The sequence below is a fragment of the Dromiciops gliroides genome, chromosome 3 (assembly GCF_019393635.1).
Source record: "Dromiciops gliroides isolate mDroGli1 chromosome 3, mDroGli1.pri, whole genome shotgun sequence".
NCBI lineage: Eukaryota > Metazoa > Chordata > Mammalia > Microbiotheria > Microbiotheriidae > Dromiciops > Dromiciops gliroides.
The window spans coordinates 243,703,209-243,728,439 of NC_057863.1; the positions used below are offsets into that span (position 1 = coordinate 243,703,209).

At 38.2% G+C, this 25,231-nt stretch overlaps 1 protein-coding gene across 4 annotated transcripts in view; it reads right to left on the bottom strand.

Moving 5' to 3' along the window:
* Window positions 1-25,231, bottom strand: part of LOC122749647 (regucalcin-like) — a 69,970-nt gene that overhangs the window by 12,332 nt on the left and 32,407 nt on the right. For 3 of the 4 annotated variants that reach the window (XM_043996105.1, XM_043996103.1, XM_043996102.1), the window contains exons 2-4: window positions 13,944-14,109; window positions 6,030-6,212; window positions 5,394-5,609 (exon numbers count right to left, since the gene is read on the bottom strand). In XM_043996105.1, coding sequence (XP_043852040.1) covers window positions 5,394-5,609; window positions 6,030-6,212; window positions 13,944-14,106 — 562 coding nt within the window. In that variant the 5' untranslated portion in view covers window positions 14,107-14,109. Of the gene's footprint in view, window positions 1-5,393; window positions 5,610-6,029; window positions 6,213-13,943; window positions 14,110-22,121; window positions 22,237-25,231 lie in introns of those variants that run through there. The other variant, XM_043996104.1, reaches the window with a different exon arrangement.

A 25,231-nucleotide genomic window follows, 5' to 3' on the forward strand; every position in this document is an offset into this window, starting at 1 on the left:
AAGGACAGAGATTTTTATAAAATCATAGACATAAAATTTCATTATTGGAAGGGGCCTCAGAGGTGAGCTAGGAAAATATTCTAAGTGCCACCACCATACCTCTATGCAAGTTAGATTAGATTTTCCTTAAAAGTCATTGAAACCATGCATACTCTTTGATCTAGCAATACCACTACTATGTCAGTATTCAAAAGGAGATAAAAAACAAAAAGGAAAGAGACTTATATGTACAAAAAGTATTTATAACAGCTCTTTTCTGGTGGCAAAAAATTGGAAATTGAGGGGATGTCCATCATTTGAAGAATGGCCGAACAAATTGTGGTCTGTGGTTATGATGGAACACTATTGTGCTATAAGAAATCATGAGCAAATGCTCTCAGAAAAAAGTGGAAAGACTTAGAAGAGCTGATACAAAATGAAATGCACTATGTAAAAAGTAGCAGCAGTATTATGAGATGATCAGCTGTGAACGACTTTGCTGTTTTCAGCATTACGATAATTCAAGACAATTCTCAAGGACTTATGATGAAAAATGTTATCCATCACCAGAGAAAGAAGTGATGGTGTCTGAATACATATTGAAGCATAATTTTTTAAACTTTATTTTTCTTGAGGTTTTTTTGCTCTGTTTGACTAATATGAAAATGGTTTGCATGACTACACATGTATAACTTATATTGACTTGCTTGCCTTCTCAAAGAAGGGGGGTAGGGAGAGAAAAAGGGGGAGAATTTTAAAATGGGGAAAAAAGAAAATGCTAAAAAAGAAAAGAAAAGAAGGAAGGAGGGAGGGAGGAAAGAGAGAAAGAGAGAGAGAAAGAGAGGGAAGGAAGGAAGGAAGGAAGGAAGGAAGGAAGGAAGGAAGGAAGGAAGGAAGGAAGGAAGGAAGGAAGGAAGGAAGGAAGGAAGAAAGAAAGAAAGGAAGGAAGGAAGGAAGGAAGGAAGGAAGGAAGGAAGGAAGGAAGGAAGGAAGGAAGGAAGGAAGGAAGGAAGAAAGAAAGAAAGAAAGAAAGAAAGAAAGAAAGGAAGGAAGGAAGGAAGGAAGGAAGGAAGGAAGGAAGGAAGGAAGGAAGGAAGGAAGGAAGGAAGGAAGAAAGAAAGAAAGAAAGAAAGAAAGAAAGAAATAAAGAAAGAAAGAAAGAAAGAAAGAAAGAAAGAAAGGAAGGAAGGAAGGAAGGAAGGAAGGAAGGAAGAAAGAAACTGTCCGTGAGATTTGATTGGCTCAGAAGGCTAAAGCTAACAACTAGTAACCATCAAGTATATTTTATTTAATCAATACTTTATCCTGGATGAACATACCTTATCTGTTCTGAATGTTCTTCTGCTATGGCAAAGTAAACCTCCTTTTGTTAACTGTTAGATTTCTAGTGTCTCATTTCATTCCAATTTGAAATGCAAACTACCTAGGTCTGAGTTGGCCCAGCCCATTATGCCAACTTGTACTCAAATCATGAATTCCATCTATAATAACCCTGACAATATCTATCTCCACTTAAACACCTCCAGTGATGGGAAACTTACCACCTTTCATAGAAGCCAGTCCCATTTTGAGACAGTTCTAATTATTAGGATTTTTTTTCCTTAATGCTGAGTCAAATTCTACATTCCCTGTAATTTACACCTTCTGAGACTGTTTCCTCTTTCAGGTGACCAATCTTTATTACTTGAAGACATTTTTCTTTCTTCAAACTTCTTTCTTTCCTAATTTCTTTTCTCCTAACTGCACATTTCCAGTACCTTTAATTGATCCTCATGTGATATGGTTTGGGGCTCTCTACCTATCCTGGTCATTCTCTGGATTTACTTTAAACTTGTCCATGTCCCTTCTCCAATCTAATATGCCAAGACTTCACTTGGGATGTGTTCTGACCAGGACAAAGTATAATAGGACTTTTACTTCCCTCACTCTAGTCTTTCTTTGTTGGCTTCTGCATCATTGACTCAGAGTTCAATATTGACACCACTCCCTCCCCATCCCACCCCCAACCCTCAAGTTTTTTTCCATGAATAATTTCTCACATGTTCACTCCCATCTTCCCATCCATATCTCTTTAGCATACAGACCTACTACTGGACAAAGGATATACACAGTTTGATAGCTTTTGAGGTATAGTAACAAATTGCTTTCTAGAATGTTCGGACCAGTACACCAACAGTGCATTAAAATATTTGTTTTCCCATAGCTCCTCCAGCATTTGTCATTTTCCTTTTTCGTCAACTTATCCAATCTGATGGGTGTGAATTGCTACTTCAGAGTTGCTTTAATTTGCATTTCTCTATTAATGATTTAGAACATTTTTTCATATAGTTATTGATAGCTTGGGTTTCTTCTTCTGAAAATTGCCTATTCATATCCTTTGACCATTTATCATTTAGGGAATGGTTCTTATTCATATAAATTTCATTCTGGGAAATGAGACCTTTATCAGAGAAACTTGCCACAAAGATTTTCCCCAATTACTTGCTTCTTTTCTAATTTTAGCTGCTGTAGTTTTGTTTGTACAGAAACTTTTTCAAATTTTATGAATTAAAAGTGTTCATTTACCTCCTTTGAATCTATATTTTGTTTGGTCATGAGCTGTTCTCCTATCCATAGATCTAGCAGGCAATTTCTTCCATGTTCCTCTAATTTGCTCAAGATTTTACCCTTTATGTCTAAATCATTTGTCAATTTGGAGCTTATCTTGGTACATGGTGTATCACTTGTTCTTTTAAAATGATTGCTACTTGTTCCATTTGGTCTTGTGAGTCTTTTAAGGAGATTGAGGTTGATCCATTTTGGAGGAAGAGGGGTAAAAAATGGTACTCTTTTAGAAGTGAAATATATTCCTATTGCTTCACTAAAGAGTAGGAATTATAGCCACTTCAATGTGAATTACTTTCCTGAATAAATATTCTACATTTTGATGTCTATTGGAAGACTCTAATTGTTTAAAATGGGTGGAATCTAATGCCTTTAGGGAGAGCTAAAATGAAGTAGATTATAATTTTCTCAGAGACAGAATCTGTGAAGAGGAAGAAACCAGAGAGATGGGAATGATTATTGAGAATTCTCAAGACAGACTTCAGTTTGAGTGCTGAACACATAAGGTTTGGCTCTATTTTCTTATTCCCTCCTCTATTTCTATACCACCTTTATCCCAGTCTCTGCTGCCTGAAATCTCAGTCATTTTTTATTCCTCCCTTTTCTTCACTTCCCCTAAAGCTACTTTGACAAAATCATGTCTTTCTTTTTCATTATCACTGCTACCATCTAGTTCAGAATTTTTAAAAAATCTAATCTCTAAATTGGTCTGACTTTTCTCAGCTTTAGTCCTACTCAATCTATCCTACACATTGCTCTAAGATGACTGTGCTTTGCATATAATAAACATTTTATAAGTGCTTTATTCATTGATAATTTTTCTGAAATAAAGACTTAATTAATTGGTATTATCTTCCTATGACACAGCTTTGATCATGTTATCTCTTTTCAAAAATCTTCAAGCGTTCCCCATTGCATAAAGAATAAAACACAAGTCTAGAAACTTTCCTATTGTTAGGTTGAACTTTTGCTTAAATCTTGTATAGCTGTTTAACTTTTTACTGGTATATTTTGTCTCCCCTGTTAGATTGTGAGATACAATCCAGGCAAGGTCTATTTTTGTTTGTTTGTTTTTCTTTGTATTTCCACAAGGCTTAGCACAGTTCTTGGCACATAGCTGTCACTTAATAAATGCTTATTGACCAACTCACTGACTCACCTTCCTTCTTTCCTTCCTTCCTTCCTCTCTTTCTCTCTCTACCTCACCTAACCTAGATGTTCAACAGCCACTCCCAGACCTAATCTAAATGCTCTTTAGCATGGATGCTTTGACATTCTGACTTGAATCTGTTCATCCTTCCTCAAGGGGCTCACCATATTGGTGTCAGACTTAACATGGACACTCGACCGGCTTTAGCTCACTGTAATTCAGAACTCCAGAGATCACATGATACACCAACCCCAGCCTCCCTAGGAACAGAGATTATATCACCACTCCCAGTCATTTTGCTATTCAATTCAACAAGCATCTATTATACAATAATCAGTGTGTACCAAGGAAGAGTAAACAGCAAATACAGCCTGAGTCAAAAAACACTGTTCAGAAAAGCATGACTTCTGATTCCGAGTACCTTTAGTTCTGTAATAACATATCAAAGCAACACTCTTTGATGTTTCATAACAATGGGAGTTGTTATGAATTTTCCAATGCTATCTGGGTAAACCAGTTATCTTAGTTGGATGAAGGAAAGTACACACATAGACCCACAGAATTTTAACCCTAAAAGTTAATTCAGAAGTTATTTAGTCTAATTCTCATTTTACAGATTTAAAAACAACAACAGTCTTTCCTAAAAAGATGACATGGCTCACTAAGTTCAAATAGCTAGTTAGTAGTGAAGTCAGGGTTCAGACTCAGATCTAAGCCCAGTCCTCTTTCTACTACCCATGCATTGCCACAGCAGGTCAAATCCATGGCCCAGGAAGTCTAGTGCTCTGCATATATAGGTACCAAGCAACATTATCATCAAAAGGGTCATGGTCCTTTTGATAAAGCTGGCCTTACTTATTGGCAGTGAAGGCAGCTAACCATCTCACGACCATCAGGAAGGTTTCTCTGCCCTAAATTATCTCTCCCATTTACTTGGGGAATGGGGACAATTCCTTAAAATGGAGGAAACTCTTTGATTCTATAATTAAAGCATAAAGCGAAATTCACCCAAGAGGAAGTATTACATGGACAAATTCATACTAAGGTTTTTTGTTTTTGTTTTTTAAAGGACTTTTCAAAGGATAGGATTTACTAGGGGAAGAGAAAGAGAACCTGAGGGTACTGGGTAATTTAAATAAGGTAAGAGGCAGAGGTGGTATGCCCAAAGAGCTTATAAATGACTATACATGTTTGTAACAGGAGTTTTGTTTTGTTTTTTCTTTCTTAATTGGGGGAAGGAGAGAAGGTGGATTTTTACTAATAGAAAAAAAGCAAATTAGATTAAATAAAGAAAAAAGAATTCACCTGATTTGTTCTATGGACAGATTTATACCACGGTAGCTCCATCAAGGGTAATGCATGTACAATGCAGGTTGTCCTACTAATCTGTTATAGTTCTGCCATCCACAAATTTATCAAAACTATTAAAAATCTGTTTCTATTTTTCTTGAATTACTTCTTAGGTCAATGAGTTCCATAAATGTATTAGCATCTGTATGAAGTATTTGTCCTAAATGAATCATTAGCAAACTTTACTACCCTTCTCCCCATCCCTACCATGAAGAACAAGTCCATGTTCCCATCATTCTACCCACTGACTTAATAAGAGCATCATTATAAGAATACTGAAATTAAAAGGACCATAAGATCATATCCTTACTTATATTCCCTGATTGGAGGTCATAGTCACAGGCATGCACAGCATATGTCAGGCTATCAATGTGGTAGAATATTTGGTGATCCAGAGACCAGTCCAATCCGTTCGAGATGTCTAGGTGATCCAAATGCTTCACCACAGAGCAATCCGAATAGAGAGTATAGAGAGACCCTTGTTGTTTCTCCCACACTCCTGGGCTAGATTCCTCAGCCATGGTACCTACAAGGATCAATAAATCAATCTATCAATCAATCATTCAACATTTAATAATCACTTACTAGATACTGGGGAATCAAAGAAAAAAATAGAGACAGTGTGGGATAATAGTTAGTCAGCAAGCCCTCACTTCAAATCTTACCTCAGATACTTGCTAGTCTCTAAACTAGAAAATGTTTGGATATGGAATAACATTAAACTAAATAAAAATTGTTTATGGCAGATTTATGCCTGAAGCTCAGCATACAATATTAAATCTTTTTGACACAAGTTTCTTTATCTTTCTGAGACAGTTTCCTCATCTGTAGAATAGGGATAATAATACTTTCACTGCCTATCACGCAGAGTCATTGTGAAGAAAGCACAGAGACAACTTTAAAAAACAGAATCAACATGAGTTGTGATTACTATTTCCATCCTTACCAGCCACAAATCTTCCAGCCGGGTCCACTTTGCCATCATTGAATCTATTGTTTGGTTTATCCTGTTCAAGACGAGAAACAGTTGTCACTGATTGGTTTTCCCAGTTCAAGAGGCCAAAACGGGTTCCAAGGGCTACAACATAGTCCCCGCATTCTCGGAGTGCCACACATCCTACCCGAGCATCTGCAAGAAATACAAAAGAACAGAGAGTGGAAAATAAGAATCTTTCCAAGTTATGCAGTGCTACTCAAGGGTATCTGGTCCAACCCCTACTCATGATTCTGGAACAAGTAGTTATCCACAGCTTTCACTGGAAGATGCCCCATGACTAGAGACCCATTCCATTTTTGGATAGTTCTAATTGTTAGGAAGCTTTTCCTTACCTTGAATCAAAGATTTATCTTCCCATAACTTCCACCCTTGGGTCCTGTCCTCTGGGGTCAAGCAGAACAACCCTCATCCCTTTTCCACATGACAATCCTTAACAATATTTGAATAAAACTACAAATATTTATATCCTCTCCTCTCTTCTCCTTAGTCTTCTCTTCAAGTTAAATATTCCTAGTTACATAAATGAATAAATCTTTATATCATATGTTTCCAAGTCTCCTCATCCTTTTGGTTGCATTTCTCTGGATAACCTCCAACTTGTCAATGCCCCTTCCAAAATGTGGTGTCCACAACTGACTGCAAAGCTCCAGATGAGGTCTAGCCAGGATAGGATACAGTGGATCTATCATTTCCTTCACTCTATTCTATGCTTCTATAACCAGTAGTTTCACAGAATATGAACAGTGTTTCTCTGCCAGATTCCAGTCAACCACATGTGTTTACTCAGGACTTTGTGCTTAGGGATCCCAAAATTCTTGTCTGCTCTTAGCCAGTCATGTGTGACTCAGCACTAAAAGGTGTTTTGGGTATGATGAAGCAATCCCCTTTCTAATCATGGACCTGGAGGAACTGATGACTAGAGGACCATTAAAAGGGAATAACCCACCTTCATTTGTTTCTTTCTCTTCCCTGCTATAAAGCATGTGAGTGCCCTTTAATCTTCTTGTTGGAGGGATGGGGGCCTGTCACCCTTTCTTACCCACCTATTCCCTATAGTGACCACTCCTGCAATAGCAATGGGAGATAAAACGGGGCACTCAACTAGGTGAGCTGGAGCCTGAGCCTCTGTCTGCCAGTCCTACTTTGTGATTCTTTGTGTGATTGATAGTAAATGACCAAACAATGATCTTGAGATGCTCTAGTCTTGTGATTTGGGGAGCTTAGATCCAGGGTCCGTCAGTCAAAGATGACTGGAGGTAAAGGGAATTTCTTCATCTAAAAACATGGCCACTGACAAAAGGCTGAGACCAAGCCCCAGTCTGTCTTGTCAGAAGATGTGGAACTAAAATTATTTGCACCTTTTAGAGCCTAGATGAAATTGAGCAATGTCTATTCAGCAGTTCCATAAAATATTTCATGATCCAGTGTTTAAGTCTCAACCTTCCAGCCGAGTATAACAGTAGTTAGTACTATTGCTTGCTTAGCTTAAGTTTCTGTCATTACATGCTGAATGTAATAGTATTACATGTTACCGTAAGTTGTTTTAAGCCTTATTGTCAATGTGAACTGATGAAAATATTTCATAGATAACATTTCTTTTGTGTGTAGGGAATGAATACCTGTCCCATATCTTATTTTTATTGCACATTGTATACTTTTCTACTTACAAATTTGGGGAGAATATAGATATGAATCATGCCTATATTTTAAGTAATTTTTCCCCAGGGTGAGAAGAGCCTAACTCCTCCAGTATTGAAGCTCATACAATCACCAAGTGAGCAGTCCAGAATTGAGAGAGAGAGAGTGAAAGAAAGAGAGAGAGAGAGAGAGAGAGAGAGAGAGAGAGATGCAGTGCCTTAATCCCTCAGCACACAAGAGTGGTTTATTAATTGTTAGACTCCTATTATGGTCACCTAAAATTACATTAATTTTTTTGATCTACCAGATCATAATGCAGAATTTTATGGAGATTTTTTCATGTGAACTGGGTTTTTTGGCCCATTTTTATTTTTAATGGAAATAGCATTTCCCTCCAATTACATGTAAAGACAATTTTCAACATTCATTTTTTTTTATTTTTTATTTTTTATTTTTTGCGGGACAATGAGGGTTAAGTGACTTGCCCAGGGTCACACAGCTAGTAAGTGTCAAGTGTCTGAGGCTGGATTTGAACTCAGGTCCTCCTGAATCCAAGGCCAGTGCTTTATCCACTGTGCCGCCTAGCTGCCCTCAACAACATTCATTTTTATAAGATTTTGAGTTCCAAATTTTTCTCCTTCCTTCCTTCCTTCCCCCAGACAGCAAGCAATCTGATATTGGTTATACTTGAGCAATTATGTAAAACCTATTTCTCCTGTGAACTGCTTTGTATTCATGTTTCCCTTGTACTTGTGTACGTTGAAGTCACATTGCACAAAAGGATTAGTTTCTAAATTCAGTACAAAAGGCATAAAAATCACATAAGAGAGTAGGTATCCTAGAAAGTCCCTAAAATCATCTATAAGAAATAGTTGTTGTTTAGTCATGTCTAATTCTTTGTGACCTCATGGTCCATACCGTCCATGAGGTTTTCTTGGCAAAGACACTGGAGTAGTTTGCCATTTCCTTCCCCAGTGGATTAAGGCAAACAGTGAGTTGCCCAAGATCACACAGCTAGTAAGTGTCTGAGGCCAAATTCAAACTAAGGTCTTCCTGACTGTAGGTCCAGTGCTCTATTCACTGAATCATCAAGATGCCATAAAATATGGTATAGTATCTTTGAATAGCTGTGGCTGGGAAAAGGGTCAGGTCTCTTTCAAAGAAGGAAGTTTGTCTTTCTTGATAAAAAAGATGAGAGCTGAACAGAAAATTTGATCTTCAAATAAAAGACTCAAGAGAATCATAAAAAGGTAAACAGGAAAGAAAAAAAACACACCATGTTTTTCAATAAGGTTAAACTGTTCACATCCCTAAACAGGAGGGTAATACTTGTAACTCTTGAGAACTGTATCTCTATTAGGTCAGTCAGAAAGGGTCTATATACATAGACAGAGGGTGTGGGTATGAGTTGACTTTGATATGATGATATAATAAAAATTAAGGGGTGAAAAAAAGGATTGTACTGGGGGAAGAGGAAAGAGGGAGGCAGAATAGGATAAATTACATCTCATGAAGGGTACAAAAGACCTATTATAGTAGAGGGAAAAAAGGGAGAGGGGTGAGCATTGTTTGAGCCTTACTCTCATCAGATTTGACTCAAAGAGGGAATAATATACATACTCAGTTGGGTATAGAAATGAATCTTACCATATAGAGAAATAGGAGGGAAAGGTAAAAGAAAAGGGAGGCAGGGTTTATAGAAGGGAGGGCAAATTGGGGGAGGCAGTGGCCAGAAGCAAAACACCGGTGAGGAGGGACAGGGTGAAAGGAGAGAGAAAGGTATAAATGGGAAAAATAGGATGGAGAGAAATACATAGTTAGTAATTATAACTGTGAATGTGAATGGGATGAACTCTTCCATAAAATGGAAGGGGATAGCAGAGTGGATTAAAAACCAGAATCTCATAATATGTTGCTTATGAGAAACACATTTGAAGCAGAGAGACACAGAGAGAGTAAAGGTAAAAGGCTGGAGCAGAATATATTATACTTCAGCTGAAGTTTACAAAAGCAAGGGCAGCAATCCGGATCTCAGACAGGGACATTCCAGTTTTCTGGGAATGTTGGAAACAATGAATGAGACTATCTCTCTCATTAGTTCTATCAGCTTGACCAGAATGAATGCCCATGGTCTGTTGGCATGATGAAGAAGAGATTCTAAAACTGAATGTGGCAAGAGAGATGCTCAAAGCATAAAAGGCATAACTGAGACCTGCTGAAGGAACAGTAGATTCTCATCTCCCAGCTCAGCGCTCACTCAGTCTAAGACATAAATTCAACTTGACTAAGTTAAATGCACCTGTGATGTGATTCCTTCATAGATGATTTTTTTAAAAGCCCAAATGTAGGACTTTTACATTTATTCCTATTGAATTTTATCTTACTAGCTTCAGCCAACATTCTGACTTGTTGAAATTTTCTGGGATCCTAACTCCATCATCCAGTGTGTTAGCTATCCTTCTCTGTTTTTTGTCTTCCACAAAGTACATATCATCTATTGCTTTATTTAAATACATGGGGTTTTTTGTTTGTTTGTTTGTTTGTTTTTTGTTTTTTAGTGAGGCAATTGGGGTTAAGTGACTTGCCCAGGGTCACACAGCCAGTAAGTGTTAAGTGTCTGAGGCCGGACCTGAACTCAGGTACTCCTGACTCCAGGGCCAGTGCTCTATCCACTGCGCCACCCAGCTGCCCCTATACATGGTTTTTTTTTAAAGTTAAACAGAACAAAGCCAGGTATATATGGATTCCCAAACACCAATTGTCATCCATCTTTTTCACATTATCTGAGCTTTGCCTTCCTCTGTATTAACTCTCTCTTTTTTTTTTTTTTAGTGAGGCAATTGGGGTTAAGTGACTTGCCCAGGGTCACACAGCTAGTAAGTGTTAATGTCTGAGGTCAGATTTGAACTCAGGTCCTCCTGACTCCAGGGCCGGTGCTCTATCCACTGCGCCACCTAGCTGCCCTCTGTATTAACTCTCAAGGGAAAAATATGGATTTGTTCTATTTTTCAAATTTTGTCTATCCCCTTTCCTTTTATATAGTTTATTTTTTTATTCTGAGCTTAATAAATAAAGCATTTTCATAACAAAGTGGAATGGAAAAAAGAGGATTGCTCCTGAAACTACAGATCTATTATGTACAACTTGTTATTCTTTTAAAATATACAACAAAGTTATTGTGTAACTTTCTTTGTTTTCCTTACCTCCTCTCCCCCCACCCTACAGATGACTACCTTTAGACACAAATATGTGTGTATATATACACATATACACATACACACACATTTATATGCAGGGAGAAAGAGAGGAGGGGGAGAGGGAGAGGGAGGCAGGGGAGAGAGAGAGAGAGAGAGAGAGAGAGAGAGAGAGAGAGAGAGAGAGAGAGAGAGAGAGAGAGATCCAAATAGCTTTCCAGAATGGTTGGATCAGTTCACAACTCTACCAAGAAAGCATTAGTATTTCAGTTTCCCCACATCTTCTTTAACATATCTATATCCATATGCATATCCATACACATATGCACACATATATACATGTGTGTGAGTTCTTTCTCTGGATGCAAACAGCATCTTCCTTCACAGGACCTTTGTAGTTAATTGGGGAATTTATAATAGAATGACTTGGTCACTCAAAGTTGTTCTTAAAATAATATTGCTGTTACTGTATACAATGTTCTCTTGGTTTTGCTTCTTTCACTCTTCATTATTTCATGCAAATCATTCCCATGTTTTTCTAAAAAATCACTGTGCTCATCATTTCTTTTAGCAGAGTAATATTCCATCACAAACATAAGCCACAATTTCTTTAGCTATTCCCAATTGAAAGGCATCCCCGTAATTTCCACTTCTTTGCCACCACAAAGAAAACTGCTGTAAATATTCTAGAACATATAAGGTGTTTTCTTTTTTCCCTAATCATCTTGGAAAACAGACCTAAAAGTGGTATTGCTGTGTCAAAGGGTATAGGCAGCTTAATAATTCTTTGGGCATAATTCCAAATGGCTGGATCAGCTCACAGATCTACTAACAATGAATTATAGCCCCATTTTTTCACGTCTATCCCCCTTCCTATGGTGAAGGAAATTCCTTGCTAGTCTTTCAAAATATAAAGCCCATTTTCAGCATTCTCTAGCGAATTAATTGTTCGATTTCAGTTATGATGAATTTGTTTTTTCTTTGTTATTACTCCTTGATAAGAACTTTCATTAAGTTCTTGGGACAAAGTCTCACAACATTAGGGGCACAAGGCATTTTCCAGGAGTTCTGGTCCCTTTGTCCTTTCATATATCAATCAATTAATAAACAAACATTTATTAAGCACTTACTTTGTTCCAGGCATCATGCTAGACATAGAGGATTCAAACACAAAGAATCATAGAATTCCTACTCTGGGGGCAGCTAGGTGGTGCAGTGCATAGAGCACCAGCCCTGGATTCAGGAGGACCTGAGTTCAAATGCAGCCTCAGACACTTGACACTTACTAGCTGTTTGACACTGGGCAAGTCATTTAACCCCAATTGCCTCACCAAAAAAAAACACCTCCTACTCTGAAGGAGCTTACATTCAAAGTACAGGTTACCCTACAGGTCAATAAGCAATATCCTGATTACTCTCTGATGAAGGCTAGCTCCAATTCACCATCAAGCTTTGCTAATGCTTTCTTTACAGATGCTCAAACACCTGCTTCCTTTTTTCAACCACAACACACCACCACCAATAATAAAAAGTAGTGTTTATATAGAATTTTATGGTTGCAAAGTGCTTTATATATGTTAAATTGCTTGATCCTCACAATAACCTTGTGGAATAGATACTATTATCCCTAATTTACAGTTGAGGAAATTGAGACAGACAGAATTTAAGTGACTCACTCAGGATCACACAGCTATTATTTAAGGCAAGATCTGAACCCAAGTCCCAGACCCTCATGATTTTCTGAAAAGGATCAGACCCTCACAGAATACACATATAAAATTAAAATCTCAATTGTGTGGCACAGACTAGATGTGCTCTTGCAGTTTAGAGGAAAGCTAGAAGCTCATTTCAAGAGCGATCTTCTGCATAAGGGCTTTCCTGGCCTTCTAAAGGGTTAATGCCTCCCCCCCCTTGAAGGTTACCTTGCTTCTGCTTTGTATGTGTTTTATATGTGCGATTATATATGTCTCCTGGATTAGACTCATTCAATAAAGTAATCATTATCTATTAAGTACTTACTGTGTACCAAGCACTGTGCTAAACTCTGAAGATAGAAAGACAAAATTGATACATTCTGCTCTCCAGGAATTTATATGCTGTGGATTAAATATAAGAATGTGAGCTCCAGGAGAGTAGGGATTATTTTACTTTTCTCATATCCCCAGAACAGATGCTTAATCAGCACTTAATGATTGTTGTTGTTTTTGTTGTGTTTTTTTTTTTTAACTTGATTTAACAAACTCAGTGAGGACTAGAGTGATCAAGGAAGGCTTTGTGGAGGAAATGAGATTTGAGGTAGACCTTAAAGACTGGGGAGAAGCTGAACAGGGGGAGGGGAAGGGATATTTTAGGTAAAGAAAATGTGAGCAGGGGGCAGCTAGATGGCGCAGTGGATAAAGCACCAGCCTTGGAGTCAGGAGTACCTGAGTTCAAACCCGACCTCAGACACTTAACACTTACTAGCTGTGTGACCCTGGGCAAGTCACTTAACCCCAATTGCCTCACCAAAAAAAAAACCCAACAAAAAACCAAAAATGTGAGCAGAGACAGGATGGCCAGGATCAATATCCTCCCCACACAGCTAACTTTAATATGGCGCTTTAAGATTTGCACTTATCTCACTTGTTCCCCTCAACAACCCTGTGAGATAAGTAGTTATTATCCCCATTTTACAGAAAAGGAAACTGCAATGGAAAGAGGTGAAGTATTTTGTTCACAGTTAAGACAGCTAGAAAGTATCTGAGGCAAGATTTGAACCCAGGTCTTTGAGGTAACTGAAGGAGAAGATCCATGTCAGGGAATAAAGAATTTTTTTAAGCCTTGAAAGTTAGAAAAAACTGGACTGGATATTATCAGTAACAACTTTCATTTAGGAAATTGGGAGCCATTTTTTGGTTTCCCTTTCACTCATTTACTGTGCTTGCACTATATTAATCTTCCCTAAAGGAATACCTGTAGACCTGCAAATCAAGAAAGCCCCTTCTCTTCATTTAGGAAACTCTTCCAGTGAGCAACAGTCACTCCTCCTTACCCAGGGTCACACTCTGTATTTCCCCAGTGATTGGGTTCCATCTGCAAACCTTCTGTGCATTGATGTCCACATAAACAAGGTGACCGGTCTTTTCATCCCACACAGGACACTCTCCCATCCTGTTCTTCTCCTTCATGACAGTCTCTATCTTAATTGAAGCCATTGCCTGAGAAAGAGAGTAAATGTCAGTAAATCCACTGACTGAATCACACAGCTGGTGGGGGTTTCCCTTGCCTTTTAAACAGGCTGGTTTATAATATTTGAGCCATTTGTTTACAGTACTGTCTTTAAAGGGACACCCTGTAAATTCTAACAGGGGGAGGACAAAGGACTCATTGAACATTGTGTTTCATTATCAAACAGGGGGAGGACAAAGAACTGATTGAATATTGTGCCTCATTATCAAACAATCAATCGATATTAAGCATCTACTATCCTCATGGGTTTATTGTAAGGAAATCTCTTTTTAAAGTGCCATATAAATGCAGTTTATTATTTTTTAAAATGATGAGCAGGATGCTATCAGAAAAACCTGGAATGACCTACATGAGCTGATGAAAAGTGAAATGTACTATATACAAAATAATAGCAATATTGTGAGATGATCTGCTGTGAATTACTTGATTAATTTCAGCAATGCAATGATCCAAGACAACTCTGAAGGTGTTATGAAAAATGCAATCCATCTATAGAGAGAGAACTGATAGTATCTGAATACAGATTGAAGCAAAATTTTGGTGTTAGTTCCTTTATCTGGAAACTGAGGCCCAAGAAGATTAAGTAAATTGCCAAACATCATACAAATAGTATCAGATCTGAACCTAGGTTTTCTAACTCTGAAGCCAGTGAGCTTTGTACTGTACCATTCTGCTCCCCAGTTGATGATAACAGTTTTGTAAAATGTCTTAAAGTAGTTTCATTAGCTTTTAAAAATTCAGTGGGGGCTTTGATATTCTTAGAAGTGGCGTGGTTTTTTTAGGTAAATTTCATTAATTATATATATATGTATATATGTATATATTTTTTAAAGTCCTTTAGTATTGTAATTAATTCTACATTAGATATGTAAATTAACTTGTGAAGTATTGTCATTTTAATACAGCCCATCTATGAACACTGCTTCTCCAAATGTTTAGGTCTTCCTTTATTTTAGGCTTTATATTTTTAAAAGAGGTAGCATTCCATAGAGGAGAGAGCAGACCTCATATTCAGTAAGACCTGGGTGCAACTCTGATGTGTACTGGCCATGTGACCCTGGCCTCTAAGCAACTCTCACAGCCTAGAAATAGCAGTGGAGGTGCCAGCCTGCATTCAGAAGGCCTTTCCTGTGATGTAGTGGATAGAGTGCCAGACCTGGAGTCTGGAATATTTGAGTTCAGATCTAGCCTCAGACAATTACTAGCTGTGACACCCTGGGCAAGTCACTTAACCTGATTTGCCTCAGTTTCCTCATCTGTAAAAATGAGCTGGCAAAGGAAATGGCAAACAATTCCAGCATCTTTGCCAAGAAAACCCCAAATGGGTTCATTAAGAGTCAGACATGACTGAACAACAACATACCTCTCAAAGCTTAGATCTAGTCCCTATCCCTATTGCTTTATAATTGTCTGTATACAGGTCCTATATATTGCTAATCTACTATCTATCTATCTATCTATCTATAATTATATAGTATGTGGTATATATAGTATTATAGATAGATATTAGATTACATCACAAATAATTGATGGGGTTTTTTGTTGTTGATATAAATGAGGTTTCACTTTTCCTTATTCCTATCCAACTCGACCCTCCCCAATCCGATTTCTTATCCTAATCTACTTTCTCTTCACTGTGCCCTCTCAAACAAAATTCCCTTTTGTCTTATACTTATTCCATTTTCTTGCACTTAGGAAAATTTCGTTCCTCCTAGAAGACTTTGTATTCCTGGCTACTCTCTTTAGTGTTGGGTGAACCTTCTACCCAATCCTGACCCCAACTCCAATGCATTGGTTGAGTTAGGGGGTGGAGTAGACATACTTCTTGCTCCTCACTGCCTCTTCCAGATCCTTCCTCTGTCCTCATCCACTCAGAAACCCCCCTTCTTCACTTTCTTCCTAACTGGGAGACAGCATGGTCGAGAGGTAAAAACACTGGCTTTTGAGTTAAAGGACCTGAGGTCAAGTCCCACCTCTGTCACTTATTACTTGTGTGACCTTGGGTAAGTCATTAAATGCCCCTGGGCTTCAAGCTCCTTATCTGAAAAATGAGGAAGTTGGGCTGGATGGTCTCTGAGGTCTCTTCTAGTTTTAGAGCTGTGATCATATGCAGATCCTCATGGTAAATCATTCATTGGCCTCTTTCCCCTCTCCCCACCTTCTCCTCCTTCAAGGAGCTCAGTACTTCGACTCACAGCATTCCTCTCCTTTCTAAATCCCTTCCCTCAGACTTGGTGACTATAATATATACAATGATGTCCCTTCAAACATCCTGGCCCGATTCATTAAAATCCTCTACTCTCATCACCTTTATTTCACTTTCCCTCAAGCCATTACATCAGAATGCTTATATTCTTTATTTCCCTATCACCCAAAGTAGTCAGCATCTACAGTCTGAAATTGTCTTTTAAAATCACACTCTTATGTTCCTCTATTCTTCCTTCTATCTCTGTTCTCCTGAAACTATTTTAAAATTTTTAATTTTATTTTTCAAGCCTTCATTTTCCTTCCCACCTTCCCTCATCCCACAAAGGAAGGAAGGAGGGAACAAGGGAGGGTAAGGAAGGAAGAAAAGAAGAAAAAAAGGAAGGCAGGGAAAGAAAGGGAGAGAGGGTGGGAGGGAGGGAGAGAGAGAGGGAGAGAGGGAGGGAGGGAGAAAAGGAGGGAGGGAGGGGGAGAGAGAGAGAGAGAGAGAGAGAGAGAGAGAGAGAGAGAGAGAGAGAGAGAGAGAGAGAGAATCTCTATTACATTGTCAAGCAAAACATATTCCCACATTGGTCATATTCAAAAATGAATTTCTTATTTTGCATATTAGACCATTATTTCTGTCACAAGGTAGGTAGCATTCTTCATGAGTCCTCTGGAATCACGTTGATTGGAGTTAAGCCCTTCAAAATCATTCATTTTCATAATATTGATGGAATACTATAAATCGTTCTTTTGATTCTGCTCACTTCTCTCAGCATCAGTGCAAACAAGTGTGCCCAGTTTTCTAAAACCCTCTTTTTGTTTCTTAGAGCACAATAGCACTCCAGTACATTCACACAGCATGATTTATTCAGCCATTCCCCAAATGATGTGCATCCACTTAGTTTTCATTTTTTTTTTACTACCACAAAAGGAGCTGTTATAAATATTTTTGCACATAAAGGATCCTTTCTTCTTTCTTTGATCTCTTTTGGGTATAGACCCAGCAGAGGAATAGCTGGGTAAAAGAGCATGCACTGTTTAGTAAATTTTTTGTGCATAATTCCAAATTGCTTCCCAAAATTGTTGGACATGATCACAGCTCTACCAACAGTGCATCTAGGTGTCTGTTTCCACAAGCTCCTCCAATATTTGTCATTTTCACTAATCTGATAGATGTGAGGTGAAACTTCAGAATTGCTTTATATTTGTCTGTCTATCTATCTATCTATCTATCTATCTATCTATCTATCTATCTATCTATCTATCTGTCTGTCTGTCTATCTATCTATCTATTTTGGTGAGGCAATTGAGATTAAGTGACTTGCCCAGGGTCACATAGCTGGTAGTGTCACATGCCTGAGGCAGGATTTGAATTCAGGTCCTCCTGACTCCAGGGCTGGTGCTCTATCCACTGAACCACCTAGCTGCCCCAGAATTGCTTTAATTTTCATTTCTCCGATTATTAGTAATTTGGGAATATTTTTCCACATGATTATAGATAGCCCGGGTTTTTCTCTTGAGAACTACATTAGACCATTTATCAACTGTGGAATGACAATAAAAAATACCTGTATTAGTTTCTCATATATTTTGAAAATGAAACTTCTTTTCTGAACTATTATAGTGACTTTCTAATTGGGTTCCTTTCCTCAAGTCTGTCCCTATTCCAGTCCATTCTATACATAACTATTAAAGTGATTTTCCTTAAATTCAGTTTCTATTACATCACCTGTTGTTCAGTCATTTTTCAGTAGTGTTTGACTCTTTGTGATCCCTTTGGGGTTTCCTTGGCAAAGATACTGGAGTAGTTTGCCATTTCCTTCTCCAGCTCATTTTTTTTAAATTAATAAAGTATTTTATTTTTTTTTCCGTTACATGTAAAGATAGTTCTCAACTTTTGTTTATACAAGCTTTACAATTTCAGATTTTTCTCCCTCCCTCCCCTCCCTCCCCCCCCCCCCCGACAGCAGGTAATCTGATATAGGTTATATATATACACACATAATAACATTAAACAAATTTCTGCATTAATCATGTTATAAGAGAAAAAAATCAGAGCAATGATGAAAAACCTCAAAATAGAAAAAAAACAACAGCATCAAAAACAAAAGAAATAGTATGGTTCATTCACCATCTATACTCTGCAGTTCTTTTTTTTTTTTTTCTTAGATTTGGAGATCCTCTTCCATCACAAGTTCCCTGGAACTCTTCTGTGCCATTGCATTGGTGAGAAGAATATAGTCCATCACAGTAGATCAACACTCAATGTTGATGATACTGTGTACAATGTTCTTCTGGCTCGGCTCATCTCACTCATCATCAGCTCACGCAAGACCCTCCAGGTTTCTCTGAACTCCTCCTGCTCATCATTTCTTACAGCACAATAGTATTCCATTGTATTCATATACCACAACTTGTCCAGCCATTCCCCAATTGATGGGCACCCCCTCCAATTCCTTGCCACCACGTAAAGAGCAGCTATAAATATTTTTGTACATGTGGGTCCCTTTCCCCTTTCCATGATTTCTTTGGGAAAAAGACCCAAAAGTGGTATTGTTGGGTCAAAGGGTATGCACAGCTTTATCGCCCTTTGGGCATAATTCCAAATTGCTCTCCAGAATGGTTGGATCAGTTCACAGCTCCACCAACAATGGATTAGTGTTCCAATTTTCCCACAGCTTCTCCAACATTTATTATTTTCCTTTTTTGTCATTTTAGACAATCTGATAGGTGTTAGGTGGTACCTCAGAGTTGTTTTTATTTGCATCTCTCTAATCATTAGAGATTTAGAGCATTTTTTCATATGGGAATAGATACCTTTGGTTTCTTCATCAGAAAACTGCCTGTTCATATCCTTTGACCATTTCTCAATCGGGGAATGACTTGGGTTCTTATAAATTTGATTTAGTTCCCTACATATTTTAGAGATGAGGCCTTTATCAGAAGTACTGGCCTCAAAAATTGTTTCCCAGTTTTCTGCTTCCCTTCTAATTTTGGATGCATTGCTTCTGTTTGTACAAAAATTTTTTAATTTAATGTAATCAAAATCATCCATTTTGCATTTTATAATATACTCTATCTCTTGTTTGGTCAAAAACTGTTTTCCTTTCCAAAGATCTGATAGGTACACTATTCCTTTCTCTCCTAATTTACCTATGGTATCACCTCTTATGTCTAAATCATGTATCCATTTTGACCTTATTTTAGTATAAGGTGTAAGATGTTTCTCCAGTTCATTTTACAGATGGGGAAACTGGGGCAAACAGGATTAAGTGATCTGACTCCAGGGTGACATAGCTAGTATCTGAGATGAGATTTGAACTCAGGATAACAATTCTTCTTGACTCCAAGCCTAGCTCTCCATCCACTGCAACCCAATTATATCACCATCCTATTCAATAAACTCATGTTTCCTTATTGCCTACATGTCAAAATTTACACTCCTGTTTGACTTTTAAAACTTTTCATAATCTAGTCCCAATCTAACTTTCCAGCCTCATTATACATCACTCTCTCTTCCTACACTCTGGTCTAGTTTGTCTATTAGGTGGTACAGTGGATAGAGCATTGGACCTGGAGTCAGGAAGATCTGAGTTCGGATTCGACCTCAGACACTTAGTAGCTGTGTTTCCTTAGAAAAGTCATCAAACCTCTGTTTTCCTCAGTTTCCTCAACTGTAAAATGAGGATAATAATTGTACATACCTTGCAGGAGTTTTGTGAGGATCCAGTGAGATAATATTTGTAAAAGTGCTTAACCCAGGGCCTGCACATAGTGGGTACTATATACATGCTTATTCCTTTCCCTTCCCCATAACACAAAGTTACTAATGTTTTTGTTCCTGTTTTGGAAATAAAGTATTTTAAGGTTATACCTAAATTCAAAGCATTGATTTAACATTAAACAAATACAACTGATACAACAGTGAAGACCTCTTGCCTCCAAAATGTGAATTCTACATTCTTTGGGAGACACAGTTTTGCATTCAAGAAATGGTATATGACCTTATACAAGTCACACAATATCTCTGAACCTTGGTTTCCTTATTTGTTTTTCTATTTTTTAATTTTTTTTTGCAGGGCAATGGGGGTTAAGTGACTTGCCCAGGGTCACATAGCTAGTAAGTATCAAGTGTCTGAGGCCGGATCTGAACTCAGGTACTCCTGAATTCAGGGCCAGTGCTTTATCCACTGTGCCACCTAGCCACCCCTGGTTTACTTATTTGTAAAATGAAAAGGTTGGACCAGAAGATCAATCAATTCTTTTCTATCTTTAACATTCTAATAATTTTATGATTCTCAGTTGGGCCTAAAGATATTTGATATCCACAATATAGATTTGATTGATAGCTTTTGTTTTTCTATCACTGTTATTTCCAAATATAGTCCTCCATTCAAAAAGCCGTGCCTTGTAACAAAGGATAAAAAAGAATGAGAAGAAATGTCACTGCAGCAAAACTAGCCAACATTAATAAGTGAATCTGGTAGTCCATGCAGTATTCCATACCCACAGTCTAACCATACCTCTGCTAACAAAGGAGAGAGGTGCATTTTCTCATCTCTTTGGTGCCAATATTTAACACTACAATTAATGTTCAGTTTTGTTCGTAAAGGTGTTCTTAATTATGTGCTTTCCAAAGAGGCTAATTAACCCTTCTTCTGTGTCTTTTTCTAGTGGACTCTTAAGTGGTCCAACTTACCAAGGAAGACTACAAAGCTGTTGCTATGATAACAAACAAGATGCTACCAATGTTTGTGTAAAAATGAAAAAAGAAAAAAAAATCACCTCCCTTTAGAATGGGTATTACTTTTACTGTATTTCCCAGAAAACAATTCCCTAGCTTCATGAGACTTTTATTTGACAAAGTGCCATACTAGTCATTCATGTACCACTATGAAGCATTTCGGCCAATAATTGTGGCTTCCACCACTTTCTAGTTTTTTAGAAAGCTTCAGTCCTCTCTCTTGATGTATTTAGTCCATTGTTCATTATATTAAACTTTCTGTTTCTCATTTTAAAAAAAGACTTTTGGGGGCAGCTAGGTGGCGCAGTGGATACAGCACCAGCCTTGGAGTCAGGAGTACCTGAGTTCAAATGTGACTTCAGACACTTAACACTTACTAGCTGTGTGACCCTGGGCAAGTCACTTAACCCCAATTGCCTCACTAAAAAAAAAAAAAAAAAAAGACTTTTAATTGAAGAATACTGTTCTTGGGGCAGCTAGGTAGCAGAGTAGATAAAGTGCCAGCCCTGGATTCAGGAGGACCTGAGTTCAAATCCTGCCTCAGACATTTGACACTTACTAGCTGTGTGACCCTGGGCAAGTCACTTAACCCCAATTGCCTCACCAAAAAACAAGAATACTGCTCTTACAAGTAGTATTAAACAAATATTTAATTGAATCCCCATTTTCGAAACTGAGACTGAGACAGAAAATAACTTGACCGTAGTCAAACAGCTAAGAACGTCAGTGCCAAGATTTGAATTCAGGTCTGCTGATCCTGTGTCTGGCACCTTTTCCACAATGTCCTGTGTCTTTAAGAGTCAAAATAACAAAGCAATCAAGGTTTGAGACACCCCTACAGTCATTCCAATGTTCTTCTGGCATTAGACACAGGCTGTGTGGTGATAAAGAACAAAGATCTATATAAAGTAAGGCAAATTATAGGGTAAATGTCAAAGCCTTTAAAAACAACAATTTCTAACAGGTTAATCAGAGCAACACATGATAAAGCCACTCAAAGGTCATCACTCAAAGAAAGAAATGGTTAACAAACTGCCCAGAGCGTACCTGAAGAAGCAAATGTCTTAGAAGCTGGGATGGTGGCCGCTGGTATATCCATAAAATTATCCAGAAAAGAAAAAGAGAAAGGATGGCGTCTTCTTCTGTTCTTGTTAAGCTGATAGCTCAGCTATGGCTATAAACTTGGCAATAAAGGAATAAATCACTGGAATGGGAACTGGGCCCAGATTATTTATGTAACACAGCCTGAAGGAGTGAAAGTACTCATTCAGCATTCTCTTCCGTATGGGTGTGGATTGGCATATGGGTAAACAGACCTGACTGTTACTAAGAGAAGCCCAGGTCTTCACTATACAAGATAAACAAGTGTATTTGAAAAGAAAAATAAGGAGAAGACATATTGTTGGGAAAGAAAAGCAATACTCTACGTAATCAAGTGTACTGTACTTTTGGAACCTGTGTGCATGCACACTCAGAAGAGGGGCATAATAGGCCTGTGAACGTATGGAGGTTCTACTGAAGAACTATGTCAGTGGAACACAAGTTCTCGTAGGTTCCACTCAGCTGAAAAGGTTTCAAGTATGGGCCCATGTGACCTCCAATATGGGGTAGCTAGTTGGTGCAGTGGATAGAGCACTGGGCTTGAAATTAGAAAGACTCATTTTTATGAGTTCAAATCCAGCCTTAGACACTTCCTAGCTGTTTGACCTTGAGCAAATCACTTAACCCCATTTGCCTCAGTTTCCTCATCTGTAAAATGAGCTGGAGAAGAGAATGGCAAACCACTATAGTATCTTTGTCAAGAAAACTCCAAATGGGGCCATGAGGAGTTGGACACACTTGAAACAACACAACAACCTCCAACATGAAGGCTTTCTTGATCCCTCCCAACTGCCTAGAAATTTCTTTTTTTGTTGTTGTTTTTTTTTACTCTGAATAGAATTTTATTTTCTAAAACATATGAAAAAAAAAATTTAACATCAATTTTTTAAAAACTTTGTGGTCCAATTTCTCTTCCCCCCTCTATTCCCGCCCCCCTACCCACAAGAACTCAATCAATTCAAAATAAGTTATACAAGAGTAGTCATAGAAAAATTCCCATATTAGCTAGTTGTGAGAGAAAACAGTAAAAAAAAACCCCAAACCTCAGATTAAGGAATTGTCAAAGAGGAAATGAAAAAAAAAATTTTTTTAATGTGTTTCCATCTGTTTTCAGATACTATCAGTTCTTTCTCTGCAGACGGGCTGCAATCTTCAAAAGTCCCTCAGGGTTACATTGGATCATTGCCTTGCTGAAAACAACCACATGCTTCCCAGCAGATCATCCCTCACTATTGCTATTATTTTGTATATAGTACATTTCACTCTGCTTCAGCTCATGTAGGTCTCCCCAGTTTTTCCTGATAGCATCCTATTCATCACAATCTCTATATAGTATCTTAAGCTTGACAGAGAATCTTCTTCACAAAAGCCCAGCAAAGTAGGTACCATACATTTTGCCATTATAATCAATCATCGTAACTATTTCCCTCCATCCCACTCCCTTCCCATGACATTTACTCTATCTTCTTTTTACCTATTCCTCCTCAGAGGTGCCTTACTTCTGACTATCCTCTCCCTTGCTCTGCACTCCCTTTTATCACCCTTCCTTCCTTGTCCACTTCCCCTCCTATTTTCCTGCAGAGTTAAATAGATTGCTCCTCCCAATTGGGTATGAAAGCTATGCCCTCCATGAGCCCACTCCAGTGAGATCAGGGTCCCTGAGCTAATTCTGTGCTCTAAATTTTTCTTCCTCCCTCCTTCCTCAACCCTCTCTATGAGATCAAGCAATTCCATATGTCATACTGGTGCAGTAATGCAGAACATCTTCATCTTCCTTGAAAGTGTTTAACTTTTTACTGCTCTCTCCCCCAATCTGTCCTTTCCCCTTCCCTTCTCCCCCCGCTTTCCTGGTTGCCCGCTGGGGTGGGACAGTCGAATCCTTCCCCCCAATCCACTGGTACCCCTGCACTTACACCCCCCCAGGTCATCCATTCAGTCCGATCAGGCCCTCGGTTCCAGAAGACACCGGTGCTGCAGCCGATTCAGAGGCACTGGGGCAAATTCCTCTGGCAGGTGTCTGGTGTGTCAGGTGATTGTGGGGTTAGGCTTTATTCGTGGTCCAGCACAGCCCCCTGAAATCTATCTATAGTTGGAGAAAACTCTCAGCCTGTATTTTTGTGTGTTTTTCTGCCCCAAGGGTTCTTTTATTGCTATTTTTGGGGTTATTGTATCAGGAGCCCTGTGAGCTTAATGTCTTTCCTCCACCATCTTGGCTCCGCCCCACTAGAAATTTCTTAATATTTATTTTGTATGAACTATGCATATACTTATGTGCATACTGTGTATGGTATCTCCTTCAATACAACATAAACCCCTTGAGGGCAAGGACAGTTTCTTTTTTGTCTTTATGTTCCCATTGCTTAACACAGTTCTTAACAGAAATGATTACTTCCCTCATCTTAATAACCACTAACTATTGGAGAGATTCAGGATTTTTTTTCCTGTTCTATTTCCTCATTCTCTTCTGGATCAAATCAGCCCCTGGAAAATAGGGCTGATAATGAGATAAGATTTTGACATTCTCCTCAATCTTGTTCAGACTTCACCCAACTGGGGGAAATTAGTTCTGATTAAAGAGTAAAAAGAATTTAATCTAGGTGAATTCTGATACATTGTGTTCTACTCAGGCTTGGGGAGGGGTGGGGCAGGGTTAGATCCTTTGTCTAGATTTCCCGGGGGTGGGGGTGGTCTGGGAGTAAGAGTGATATAATCAAAGTCAAGTTCCCCTCTCCCAATTCCTCATTAGAATGGGCCCACCTCTCATTATAATATTCATTCTTATATTATAATATATTATATATAATATATTCTTATATTATTATATTCATTGTTAAGTAATCAGAGATGATTGCTGCCTTTTGAGAACACTCACTCTTCCAAGGGCATATTAGCATCAAGAGGCCACCATGATCCATCTTTGGTTTATGAGAGATGGCCAAATGACCTTTCTTTTATTATTTGCTAGCCATAATTAATATAATGATTAATTACCCAGAAATTATGTCTCTTGAACTTTTTATACATCACAGTTGGTACCTAATAAACCCTTGTTGATT